Source organism: Pteropus medius, unplaced genomic scaffold (genome assembly GCF_902729225.1).
Source record: "Pteropus medius unplaced genomic scaffold, Ma_sr-lr_union100, whole genome shotgun sequence".
NCBI classification, from domain to species: domain Eukaryota; kingdom Metazoa; phylum Chordata; class Mammalia; order Chiroptera; family Pteropodidae; genus Pteropus; species Pteropus medius.
Window position 1 is genome coordinate 2,637,923 of NW_024350319.1, and position 14,649 is coordinate 2,652,571.

Below are 14,649 nucleotides of genomic sequence, written 5' to 3' on the forward strand. Positions count from 1 at the left end.
AATTAAAATATTTTTTATGTTTGCTTAAGTTCTGAGTGGTCTAAAACCACTTTTATTTAACATAATCATCATTCTGTATTGGTAATATCAATCATACAATGTTATTGTATACCCAAAAGAACTTCATAGTCACTTGCAAATTTATTTTTACATTTAATTCTCTTGCAACTGAAATCGGGTAAAATTTTTAATAGTTATTACACCGTTATATAGATTAGGAAAATGTGTCATTCTTAAGGGAAATTAGGACAGGCAAAATTTAAATCTCAGAGTTTAAATTTAAGAAATTAAGTAATTTCTAGGCTTATAAATATCACATTTTTAGCAAATATAAATGACAGGTAGCTTGGTTTTACATATTTCCTGCAGATAGCATCTAAGTCTTCTGTGATGACTTTGTCTAGGATGATGTTAAAAGTATGTGGACTTACATGGGCTTATGTCAAAAGCTCTAAATAGTCTGTCACCACAGTCTTTTTTTTTATACCTCTGGATGGATTGGATGGTGGCTATTTCAATACATATTTAACAGTCATAGTAAAAGTATGGCTTATAAATCCCATAAGTTTATTTTTTAAAATTTTATTGCATATTAACTCTTGATTATATTGGTGCATTTTGACATATGACTTCAGACATAACTAATAAGAGACAAATTTTGAGTCTTAGCACTGGTGTCAGAAATGTATCTATACCCCTTAATGTTGTGTCCAAATCAATAATCTTCAGTATAGTGAATAATGTTCTATTAAAGGAGTGCATTTTATGCTAATGACTGTCATATATGTTTCTGATTTAAAAAAAAAAATACATTGTTTTACGGTTGAAGGGACAACATTTTGGATAACAGATTTCTAGCTTCCCTGCTTGAATTCAAACACTACTGACCAAACCATGCTGGTTTATCTATGGAGGAGTCTCCTGGAATGATAAATTTACGTAACTAGAAGCAGTAGTACCCATCCATTCCCACTCACTGCAATCTCATTTTTTAAGAAATGAGAACTTATTAGGTGATTTGAAACTACTAGCCAAAAACGTCTTAACATAATATTGAAAATAAGACCTTGATCAATGTATGATTGTTTGAGGTGGTGATATTTCAATGTTACAGAAGTGAGCTGACCTATACCTAATATACTAGTTGTTCTAGTGAACAAAGAAGATAGTAATTCTTTAAGAGGGAGAAGAATGATCCAGTGAAAACATTAAAACTTTGTTTTTACACTTGGAATGGAGGTTTGGATCTTAATCATAAGTTCTGTTATGCAGGCTTATTTTTGAAAATTGTTCATAATATTGTTAACTTTGCATGCCCCAAAATGTCTTTTCAATTTTTAATTTTAGAAAAGTACAATTGACATGGCTCGTATCTATCTAGAAATACTAGGAGGCAGAATACTAGGAGGCAGAATACTAGGAGGCAGAATACAGACAAGGAGACAAAAAAGAGCTTGAGAAGATGATTGGTTCTTTTTCGTTTAGAGCCCTAATAGCTTGCAGTCTTAGAGCAACATAGACCAAAGTTGTAAAGTGCAAACAGAAGGGAAGAAAGAAAAATATCTGCCAGGTAATGAATTAAGGATGTCATCATATTGACCTCAGGCGCACAGTCAGTCCCACAAGATACCTATTTCAATAGAAATTTGTGGGTTAAAGTAATATCATCTTGCATCCCAAACACTCATGCACATCCCCCTTTTTCATTTTAAACTCCATGTTTTATTATATACATCAACCCTACCAGCTCTCCAAGCCAAGTGGCAAAAAAAGGGAATTTTGTTAACATCATTTGACAATCCCATAGGTGTTGAACATTATGTAAGGGGAACCCATGCAGTTACACAAATAGGTATAGCACTGGAGTAACTTAGTAAATAAAGCATTAGCATTATTTATAATAGCTTTTATCTCACTGTGGAATGAATATTCCCTGCCTTTTCTAGATACTAAAATAACTAAGTGTATCACTGTTGGGAAAGTATTTACAGACTCTTCATAACATTAATTTTAACTCAAATGCCACTTATAGACATCTTCAATAGAGGAGTTCTTGTTTTTATAGTAAATTAAGATGAAAGCATAAACATCTGAAGACCTATTGTCAGTATATTTCTCTTAATGAAAATTTAAAGTATTTACAGACTCTTCATAACATTAATTTTAACTCAAATGCCACTTATAGACATCTTCAATAGAGGAGTTCTTGTTTTTATAGTAAATTAAGATGAAAGCATAAACATCTGAAGACCTATTGTCAGTATATTTCTCTTAATGAAAATTTAAAAAGAATAGTTTTTAACACATGCTGTGTTGTATTTTATACATAGTATTACATATTATTTAAGGCCAGCTAAATTTGTTTTCAAACTTCAGATTTTTTTATGAAATAACTCTTAAGGAGGAGATGATTCTTAAAAACAAGTATTTGTTTCTTACAGGTCCGAACAAGGTCAGTTGGTGAATGTGTAGCATTCTATTATATGTGGAAAAAATCTGAACGTTATGATTTCTTTGCTCAGCAAACGCGATTTGGAAAAAAGAAATATAATCTTCATCCTGGTGTAACGTGAGTTTATTTTTTCTTGAGAAAATTGTAATTTTTAATAAGTTTACATTAGTTTAAATTTATCTGTTGACATCTTTATAATACATTTAGATTTCAAGTGTCTTATAAAATATTGTAAACTACAGTTCATATTATTTGAAACAACAAATATAACAAAGCAAATATTATGGTGTGTGTTTTAAGTAATATCCCTGAGAGGAAATGGATCAGAACACAGGTGTGAGAGCATGTTTTTGATGTATTCCATTTAGTATAAGCACATACAGTTTTAATCCAATAACGCTATAAGAGCAGTGAGAGGAGAAAAGAGAGACTATCTTTTCTAAAACTGTAGGGCCATGTGCCTAATAGAGGCACTTTGAAGAGGAAGGGAAATTAATAGTTTTCCTTGTCTTATCTACTTTTGATCCACGGAACTAAAATAAGATTTGAGTATAGATGATATAAAAGAGAAAATACATACGGATATAATAAATCAGGTCATATTGTATTTTTTTTTTTTTAGTTATAAAGTTTTTTACATAGGAAAGAACATGTGCATGATGACTTACCTTTTCCTACATTTCCTAACACCTTTCATCTAATAGAAATAATTTTAATAATTAGTAACGCAACTTTAGCTTACTCCCAGTAGTACAGGGAGTAGGGGTTATTATATCCACTCTGTATGCTCAGTGCCTTTTACATCTAATCCAGTCCCCATGCCCCAAATTCTCTTATCCTTCTTCAGTCTAGCTTTGCAATGAAATGCTGTTGCCACTAGCCTCAGTCTAGCTTTGGCATTAAACATTGTCCCCACTGCCACAAGTAATTTATTACTTATGTACATAGAGTATTGAGCCCTTCCTTCCACATGAGTTATTCTGAAATGTTGATTAATTTTCTGGTGGAATTAACTTTACCACACTATCTCTGATTATTCCCTAATGTTTATATAATAAAAATAGTGTAAAGTTGGAACTTCATTTTGTCAGTTTGCACCAGTGAAGTTCTTAAGGCTAGCCAAATGACTGCCTTTGAAAAATTTGCTTGTATGTATATTTGATTCTGCTTTTGAAACTCCTAGGCCAGATTGTTTCTTGGTCATATTCGTTTACAGGTGTGTCTGCTGGTCATTTCCTTGGAGGATCAAACACTCTAAAATCAAAGCAAAATTATCTAAAAGGGTATGATTGCCCCTTGAAAATCACAAGACATTGGATTCTGTGCCTCATCCCCCATTACTTAAAAGTTCCTGATGGCTAGAGTAGAATTTCATAATAACAGTATTCTAATTTTATCTAATTTGTTTAATGTTATAAATTTATTAAAAAATTTTCTAGATTATTTATTCATAATGTTGAGGCATAATGATATAGAATTAGATATAGAGCTATCTGGTCTTTAGAATGTATCTTAAAATAGTCACATTTTTCAAGCTTTTGTATAGGGAAAAGCAATAGTAACATCTTTCATTTTTTTCACTCATTTCAGAAATAATGTTCACACACGAACTACATGGCAATCTGTCATCATCAGCAGTAAGAGCATAAGAATTGTCATGCTGGGTCAGACCCATGGTTCATCCAGTTTTCTCTTTCAGAAAGCATCACCATGGGAAGTGTGGGCTGGCTTAGTTGGTCTTCTGTGATGTCAAGCTCAACAGGTTAGGTAGGGATGTCCCGCCAAACATTTTCGTTTCTCTAATTTCTCCATAGCTTCTGAAAACTTTTTGAAGATACTTAAAGAGTTAACAGTGGTTCCCTGGTGTAATGGTATGAAGTGAACAAATATGCTTTCCTTCCTAGGCAAGAATACTGTAGTTTTATAAGCTTCAAGTCATGTCCCCTTTGGGTCTTTCATAACTGAAAGAACTATAATTTTTACTCACACTCATCTCTTTTTAGCTGTTATATCTTTTATAAAAAGCCATGACCAGACTAGACTGTACATAATTTTCCAGATGAGGAGAAATTGTGGTTTTCTGTAAGCATGGAGATATTTTTCTAGTTTGCTTCTAGACTTTTATCTAGTTTGCTGTTAATAGTTGCACTTGAAGTGACTGCACAAAACACTAAGTTAATGCCTGTAGACAAAAATTTGAATTTTTTCATCTTTTTTTTTAGTCAAAATCTATAGTTAGAGCACATTATCCTGAAAGTTATTTATTCATTTTTACCTTACATTTGCCATTCTCTGCCTATAAATAGCCTTTGAAAGATTCTAATACAGATTCTCTCTTCACTACCTAGAAGAATTGGTAGCCATCTACAAATTGGAGATTTTGCTGTAACAGCCTTGCATATAGTTTCTTTAAAAAAAAAAAAAAAAAAGGAAAAATTAAGTCAGTATAACTGGTTATCTGAACGCTGCTCCACCCTCCTGAAGTGGTCTACCTGACTCTTCTTAAGCATTCTAGATGCCATTAATTGTTAAGAAATAATAATAATAATTCCTTCATAATATCGTTGCTATATTCAGAAATTTAAAATAATTTTGATATTTAGTCAACTCTAGTTTCCTTTGCTATTTTAACATCCTCCGTTATCCATTTCCACCCTACCAAATTTATTTCTGACAATTCCTCATCAGGTGTCAGCTGTTCCTATTAGCCTCAGCTTCCGAAATCCCTGTGGCATTCTTCATGCTCATTTCTATTTCTGTGTGCTTTAGTTTAGTTACATAATTGTTCTTTATGAGTAGCATAAAGCTAAAGAGGTCTTAAAAACCATCACATTTAATTCCCTCCCATTTATAGATAAGGAAACTAGGCTAGAATGTTGAATTGATTAGTTCATTATCATATTCATTTCTTTGATATGTATTAGTTTTATACCTTAGACTGTTGGAAACCTCTTGAGGTCACATACCACATCTCAATATTTTTTATATCCCCATAACCCAAGAGACAATGTGATCATGTAGTTTGACATTATAGCTATGGTTGATAGTCTTTTTATGGACTATTACTGTAGAATTTGAGTGAAGTCCTGAGCCTTTCCTGTTTTTGTTTTTGTTTTGTTTTGTTTTAATGCATATTCTTATTTATCCTGTTCACAAAATTCTAAAACATTTGACTTACTATTTCTTTTATTCTAGGGAATCTTAAAATATATAATGTATTTAAGTTTTTATTGAGCTTTTACTCTGTGCCATGTACAACTTGGGCACCTGTGGTAGTGCAGTGGTAAATGAAACAGACTAAAATTTTTGCCCTCGGAGAGTTATTCCAGTGCAGATGTTGGCAGACTTTTCTGTATAGAGCTAGAGGGTAAATATTTTAGACTTTGCATGCCTTACGTTCTCTCACAACTACTCAACTCTGCTGTTGTGTTCAGAGCAGTCATAGACACCATGTAAACAAATGAACGTCGGCTGTGTTCCATTTAAATATTACTCACAAAAACAAGTGGCCCACAAGCCATAGATTGCTGACCTTTGTTCTTGTGACTTAATAGTACTTTATATTTTACAAAAGACTTCCTGTACATATCTTATACAATAACCCTATGTGGTAGATAAGTCATGTATGATAACATGCATTTTATAGGTAAAGACACTATATCTCAGAGATTAGATGTTTAACCCAGATCTTCTAATCCCAAACCCAGTGTCATTTACACAACTGCATTCTCTTGCCATATAGTTCAGGAATGATTTCGGGAAGAAATGAGCTCACTTCTAATGATAGAGTGGCAGATAAGCCCAGGAATTCAGTGAGCTTATTATAGCTCAGATCTCACAGAAAGGTGATAGAAGGTATCCAGGAAGGTTTAGGGAAGTGATTTATTATTAGGACCTAATTTGTCTCAGGTGTTGCTGTAGCCATCAGTCTCTAGGAGCTTTAAAATTCCAATCTGTATCTGTTCAGAATTTCTTTGGTACTTTTTTTGATTGACATCATCCCTTTCTCTTCACTTAACAGATTCTCTGGTTTTAGTTGGGCCAATCTGAGCACTTGCCTACAATTTTAAAAGTTTTTAAACTGCCTATAGGTCTCTAAAATTAGCTAGTTTAAAAGCTCTTAGCATTTTTCCTATAAACATGCAACCAAAAGAAGTTTTCCATTTAAATGTTCAGATCCTGGTGTAATAGATGAGGTACTAGAATGAATGTAAGTGAAAATTAGGATATATTTGTTAATAAAGCCTTATAAATTTAACCTCACTTTATTTTAATGTTCAGCTTTTTTTAATACAAGAATTTAATTATTTTTTTACGTGACTTTAAGGGATTACATGGATCGTCTTCTAGATGAAAGTGAAAGTGCTGCTTCTAGTCGAGCACCATCCCCTCCCCCGACTGCTTCAAACAGTAGTAACAGCCAGTCTGAGAAAGAAGATGGCACTATAAGCAATACTAATCAAAATGGTAAGCAACCAAAGGAACATTTGTTTCTTTCAGTAGCTGGAATATTTATTCACTTTTGGTTTCTATTAAAATTCCAAAGCAGAAGTTAAAGCAATAACTGTAAATGTCAGATGAAACACAATATCAACATGCATACATACTAACACACAGAATAACAAATTAATCAGAAATTGACATCACTAAAAAGTACGTTTAATAAAAGTATACAATCAACAGTGACCATTTCTTTTAAGAAATATATTATTTTTGAGTAACATCTATTTCTTATCCTGTTGAGATATCTAGATACAAGTATTTTTGATAACTCTTAGACCATAACTCCAGCCATTTCACATCAGAAATACACATATTTTTTAAATACTTTGAGAGCTTATAACATTTTATCAGAAAGGTGCATGGACATAGATGACAAAGGCACTATTTTGAATATTTTTCTCCTTGATAGCATAATAACCTTAAAGGATAAGAAAAGATACAGCAGGTATCAGCATGTACAATAATAGTCTACAGAATCACTTCTATTTTTATCTCCATGAATAAGAGAAGTAAAAGGCATACCAATATGATTGAGGTTCAGGTATTGTTCTTATTTAAAATGTACAGTAGACCAAAGATCAGTGTGTTGATCAGTAAGACCTAGTCAAAGAATTATTTTGACTTCTAATTTAATTTAAATGGTCTTCCTAAATAAGACAGTTGCCAAGCAGGAAGTAATAAGTCCTTCACTCTTTAGTAAGAAACTGGTGAATTAGAGATAAGCTCTGCCCACCTACATTCTGATATAACAGCCTTTGGGGAGGGCCAGTGGAGACCTAACCTCCCGTGACAGAAACTAGGGGAGAATACTGAGAAACAAATGTCCCTTGTTCTGACCTTTGATCTCACACTGGCAGAGCTGTAGTGAATATACAGTACTTTGTTCATTTGGGGACTCCTCTCTATTCCCTCACTTGTTTCCCTTCAAAGAACAAGGCACAAAAATTAGGGCCCAATAACTATTTCCTGGTCCAAAGAGTTTTATTGGCATGATGTCTAATGCCAGCCGCATCAATCCTGAAGTAGAATAAATTAGAACCTGAGGCTCTGACCTTGAGACTAGGGGTAAAACCTTAGGGAGTCAGACAGCTGGTATTACACCTTTCTTTTCCTGTTTGCTTATAATACCAAATACATCATTTACTTTTCTTTTTTAACCATTTGATGAGAACACGCAGTTAGCCTAGGAGAGTTTCATAAGTTACCTATATTCAGTAGCTCAGAAACTATTCACATCAGGCACCTACAGTAAGTTTCTCAGGTTTCTCAAGGAAAGGAAAGAACTTTCCAACCCAGTTTTATTTCTTTTGTAAGGGATTTACATAGTGTCTTGAAATCTTAGTTATTTTTGACCTAATCACAGTGTCACCAACTCTTTGGGTTTACTACAACAAAATCGTTCTTTCGGTGTCATATGATGCATAATCCCCATGTGCATTCATGGTTTGATTATACTCTTAGGAAAAATAGAATATACTCTTTGACCAAAATGTAATATTTGAGGCTCGTCTTTTATATTGAATATTTTAATTAAATTTTAATTGTCTTTAGTGACACATTCTATATTTTTACTTTGTATCCAAAATTTCTACTCTATTTTGCAGTCAACTCAAACATGACTTTTACTGTTACTTGCTTTTATTTAGAATAATTAGGCTCTTTCTTTTCTCACCTATTATGGAGGAATTTGTGTTTACTTTTAGTATTTTCAAGTGTATGCTTTGACAGTGCAAGCATTAATCTTTTAACATTATGACAGATTGTTTAAATCCCTTCAGGTAAATATAGTATATGATCTTTACCCTTAAAGCACAATACTAGCCATAGCTTTACATTAAGAATAAAAAAGTCATGTCATCTTGATTTTATATGGCTGTAGAAAACTCAGGCTTCTAAAGAAAACATGGTTTTAGAAAGTTATAGCCCTTTTACTAAATCTGAATAATTTATGCATATCTTTGTTTAATTCAACATATTTAGACTACTGGATCAAATGCTTATTTGTTGTCACATAATACCAACATGTTTTTAATATATGCCAAAATCTGTCCTTAATTCTTTGTTTATTAACTTATTTAATCTTCACAACAACTCTGTGGGGTAAATTATTGTCCTTATTATACATGTGATGAAACTAAGGTACAGAGAGTATAAATAACTTGCCTAATTAGGTCACACAGCTACTAGGTAAATAGAACCAGAATTCAAACCATACCAGATTTGATACCTCGCTTCCTTGATGAAAAGCTATTTTACAATAGCTATAATAGTTTACAAATTTTACTTTTTAATATTGTCAGTTTTATTTATGTTTCTTCCACCTTAGGGATGTCATCTAATGGACCAGGTGAAATATTAAACAAAGAAGAAGTAAAAGTTGAAGGGTTGCATGTTAATGGACCAGCAGGTGGAAATAAGAAACCACTTCATGCAGATATGGATAGTAATGGTTATGAAACAGATAACCTTACCACTGACCCAAAACTTGCCCATGTGACAACAAGAAACGAAAATGATTTTGATGAAAAAAGCGAGAGACCTGCCAAAAGGCGAAGGGTAAACAGCAATGGAAAAGAAAGTCCAGGTTCTTCTGAATTTTTCCAAGAAGCAATCTCACATGGGAAATTTGAAGAACTTGAAAACACAGATGACTGAATTTTAGACTTGTTTTACTTTGTTTGGAGTAAATTCTGGTGTGACTAAAATTTTCAGGGTTGATGGGTTACCTTAAAAAGTTGATTTCCTTGAAGCAATTGGTTAAAATTTGAAAATTTGAATTGAGTCCTAACTTTAGTTAAGATTTCATAATTCTGCCTTTTGTAGACCTTTTACTTTAAAACTATATATAAAGACCCTTTTAAGGATTTAACAAATGGTTTAGTAAATTTGAACTAAAGATATTTGTACCTTATCGTGTCATGTGTTAATCCTAAAATTTCACTACAAGGTACTTTTTGCTTAGTTTGATGGCGGAGAAGAAAAAAAGTTCAAATTTCTGCTTGCCATTATTAAGGAAACCCTTATGAATCCTGAAAGTTATGCTAGCATGATTTTTTTATATATAGAAGTTTAAAAATAAACCAGGTCAGGTTTGTATATGTAAAATTGTTGACATCAATGATGTCTTTCCATATTCTTATCTGGGCTTAAGAAATACATTCTGTATTTTTCCAGATTCTTTGTAGCCTTTGAAAGATTTTTACAGTACATATGTCTTGACTGAGCTGTCCTTTCTTAATACAAAAGCTTGTATAATTTTCTTAACTTGTACAGTTGGTAAACTTTTATGAGAGGAATTGATATTCTGAGTCTGTCAGCTTTCATTTTATTTTGCTAAGGTTTTTCTAATGAATTTTTAAGTGTTTGTGTAGTAACTAAGTCACGTTTCTTATCCAGGTGGTAAAAGCATTCATAAAGGATTGTGAAAATTTGTTTTTTCAAATTTCTACTTAAGTACAGATAGTTTGAAAATTCTGAAATTAAGCATGATACTTAGATTGCATAGTTTGTTTTGCATTTGCTATAATTTTCAAAATTATTTTTGAAGCAAAACAAAAGTTTAATGTTGGCTTAAGTGTTCAAATGTATCATGCTGACCAGAATCCTATTCGGTTATTTTTATATTCATTATGAAATTTCCCATTTTTGCATTAAATAAACTGGAAGAAAGGTCAAGTGATATTTAGATAATTGGCACAACAAGGAGTTGGCAGGCAGAAATGATTTTATGAAGAAAAAGTTATGACATTAGAAAAGGTTTTAGACTTTTCCAGTTACAGTCTAGTTTTCCAGATTTGATAGTGTATTTCCAAAATGAAAATAACATATGCAATAACCTTTGCTCTCTGTAATTACAAATTAAGATCATCCATTGACATAGCCTTGCAAGAGTGCCATTTTATTTTTAGTGCAAAATTCTTGTCAAAAAGGTAGTTTTATACAGCTGATAGACCAACCTATATCCAAACTTTTGTAAAAGATTATTAACTATTCTTGTTTTTATCACACAGGCATATCCCAAATGCTTCGACCATTTCATTTTCAGCCATCATCAGTTCAAGAGCCGATGCCTTTTTAAAATAAATCTTCTGTGGTCTTGCTTTTAATGGCTCAGCTGTCTAATGTAATTAAGTAGAGGTTTGCACTGAGATATTATGGTTTAGGCCTTACTCCCATGAAGTATTACTGTTGATATGTGTTCAGACTGCTTCCCTCCACCAATGTGAACAACTTTTCCCCCCAAACAGTGTTAAAAGCCACTTTACAACACTTGACTTCATAAAATGTATACTCACTATTGTTAAATACATATCCAAGTAAATCAGTTTTGGGTGGAAGTGTTGAGAAGCATGAATTTTTTTGTTGTTTTTGTTTGTTTTGTTTCACCTAGAACATTAATTTATCCAGAATGGCAGCTTTAACAGATGGTCACAATCCATTTTCTGAGTCAGATTTTATTAAACGAATCCAAAGTATCCTAGCTTTTTGTCAAAGATGGTCTATAGAAATGTTTCAAATGAATAGTGATGCTGTACTTTTTAAGTTGTTGCGATATTAGAGACACCATTTTCACTTTTTATAAAAGACGCATTTTGTTTGCAGGTTTATGAAGTTCTTGCAAACTAATATCACAGAAACATTTTTAGTAAATTCTCAGGCATGTTTGCAAACAACACATGAATACATGTTAGGAAATCTTTTCTTAATCTTATCTTTTTAAAGTATGCCTAATGAAAAACATTCCACTATTATAATACATAACGCTCAGCTTTTTATAAAGAAATATTTAATTGTATTTTGTGTTTATACAGGTATTTCACACAGTACTTTGCTCTTCATAATGCAGCCATTATAACTTGATAAGTCATTGCACTACTTTACAATTTTTAGTAATATCATGAATTTAATTTGCTTAATGTGTAGAACATTTCATTACTCTTGAACTTTTGACAAATTGCATTGGGAAAAGAAGCTTTTGTTTAATACTTACTTAGCCTCCCCGACCCCCAGCAAAGCACTATCATTTTCATTTGCAATGGTATTCTGTCTTATGTGTTTTAAAATAGAGTTCAGAATCTGCAACTCAGTTCAACACAAATCTGTTGAGCTTTAAAATGTATTTGAAATATTTAAATAGGCATTTAAAATTATGAATTAGATGTTTTTAAATTTATGCATAGTAATTTTGCACTGTAAAATAATTCCCTTCTCCCATTCCCTGTCTGCCATTCTGAATATGCTTATTAAAGTATTTTTTTAAACATACTTGCCTACATGATGCTGTGAATGATTTTAATTAGATTGATTCACCAGGATTTAATTATAGGCTTTAACTGTGTATGATGCACATTGTTTACAGTGCAGAATAAATACAATCTCTGTTCCTAGACCTATTGTACAAAGTAGTGTTTCAGTGGCTTTTGGTCCCTTCTACCTTATATTGGGTGACGTATTTTTGTCTTTTTTTTCTTTCTCCAGAGAGATCTTTTGGTCTGTGGACCTCTATTCTCCTGTTTCTCTTCCTCTGAACTATATAATTAAACATATTTGTTCCTTTCATATCACATAATATTTTACAAAAAAACTCATAATATTTGTTTTGCTCTTAATGGAAAATTAAGAATGGGCATTTATATAAGTGTGTTCGTGAATTTCCATAAGCAAGATATGTGTTAGTGACCTAGGGCATGTAACTAGCTCTATATCACTATTAAGTACCAAATCAGAAAAGGTTTTCCCAATTATAATCCATACTCCTGAAAAATACCAGGGTGGAAAGTCAATATAATCAAGTTTATCCTTTGCAAAATCTTAAAAGGATCATCCCTCCAAGTCATGGGCTGATTTTGTGTATTTAAATGTTTGGCTTAGCCTCTTAATCTATACTAATTTTCTGTAACCTCATTCATTATGTTCCTTTGTTGTTCTGGCATTTTTTGACTTCTGTATGTACATGGAGATTTTCCTTACCTGAACATGATTTTTTTATCTTGGCTCCTGTGACTTATTTAGGATGTATATTATACTTAAAATGTCATTTTGCTTGCTCTGAATTTGAACACAATTCTAAAGGCTACCTGTTCTGTGAAGAATATTGAAGAATTGCCATATAAACTGGAGCTTAACTAAATCTCTTTTGTCCAAATTGATGATGCTAAAGGCTTTTTCACATTTAAATGTCAGTGGTGACACGTTTTTGTCAGGTTTTCAAATGTAGGCCTAAACATTATCCAGCAAATATTTGGGCCTATACTTGTGCCAGCTATTGTGCTTGGCTTATGGCTTCAGAGATATGGCATGTTCTCTTCTAGGAGAAGGCATTAGCAGGTAAGTGCTATGGTAGAAATGTATTCTGAGTACAGAGAGGGCAAAAGGAAAGGAAAAATAGGCACGATCTCAGGAAAATTGAGAGTTTACTAGATGGTTCACTATATAATTCTAGCTAAATAAGATTTTCCTCCCACTTAATATTTCTGTTAGAAATTAAGCCAACGTGGAAATAAATGTACAATTCCCCTAAAGCCTTTTTTCTTCCTAACATTTACTGCAGGGCTGATTATAACAGCTGTGCATTATTCAGGACACACCTCTTTCTTTTGTCATTCACTGTGTGTTGCGGGGTGGAGAGGTCTCCTGATTTCCTAAAGTTTGAGAGAGGTGAGACCTAATGCAAATTTTTATCTGGTTATTAAACATTCATTTTTTGCTATTCTCGCTAGCATGAATGGTTGAATGTAGAGTCAGCTAAATGTGTACACCAAGTAGAGCTTGTTAGTAGAGTTAGTTCAGGTATTTCTAAAATTGCTTTCACTCTTTCTGAAAGAAAATGGACTTTGGATTAATATGAGAAATACACACTTGAACTTTTTAATTTAAAAGAAAAAAAAAAAAGGTGACCTGGACTCTTAATTAGGAGTGTTGTTTTTCTTTTACCCCAGAACTGATTAGAGATAACTAGAGAATGGCATCAGATTAACCTGAGCCAATTTAAATCCTTGACCAGAAAATCTAGATTTAGGGAAAGAGCTTGCTCCAAAGGGGTTTTTCAATATCATAGTCTATCCTTGCCACCAGTTGTGCTTTAGCTGACTGAACAGAGAAACCTTACTAGGAGATGATTATGGTGCCGGTCATTCTGAGAATGAGTACTCCAATTACAGGTGGTAGTAGTGACCTAGGGCATGTAACTAGCTCTATATCACTATTAAATACCAAATCAGAAAAGATTTTCCCAGTTATAATCCATACTCCTGAAATTGATTTGGATGGTTGGTATTTCCAAGCTTTCAAACAACCTGAAATTACGAGCTTCCTTAACTGCTTTTCCATGTGGCCTCTTTAATACATTGCTCTCTGTTTGCTTCCAGTGTTTAGTAAGCATTCGCATTTTAAAAACATAGTTGGGCTGTCTACAAATTTCAAAAGTGGCTACTGCTAGTACTGAGCCAAAAAATAAAACAGCTCACTTAGGATTGTGGCAGATAAGAGCTGTATCAGATACCTTTAAATGAAAAGAGCAAAATAACACCAATTTTGTTAAAGGGATATATTTCATGTATAGTTATGGTTAGGAAAAATAAGGCCATATGCCAAAAATAATTTTCTAAGTGGTGGAATTGTGGTCAGCCTCCCTTATTAAAAATTCTATGTAACACCACAGGTGCCATTTTGATTTTTTTTTTTTTATCACAGTT

The 14,649-nt window shown here is 32.6% G+C and overlaps 1 protein-coding gene across 9 annotated transcripts in view; it reads left to right on the top strand.

The window, feature by feature from the left end:
* MIER1 (MIER1 transcriptional regulator) overlaps positions 1–12,357 on the top strand; it is a 57,251-nt gene extending 44,894 nt beyond the window's left edge. For 8 of the 9 annotated variants that reach the window (XM_039838523.1, XM_039838525.1, XM_039838524.1 and 5 more), the window contains 3 exons: positions 2,442–2,569; positions 6,780–6,919; positions 9,282–12,357. In XM_039838523.1, the coding sequence (XP_039694457.1) occupies positions 2,442–2,569; positions 6,780–6,919; positions 9,282–9,610 (597 nt within the window). In that variant the 3' untranslated portion in view covers positions 9,611–12,357. Of the gene's footprint in view, positions 1–2,441; positions 2,570–4,151; positions 4,217–6,779; positions 6,920–9,281 lie in introns of those variants that run through there. The other variant, XM_039838526.1, reaches the window with a different exon arrangement.
* Positions 12,358–14,649: the final 2,292 nt, after the last annotated feature.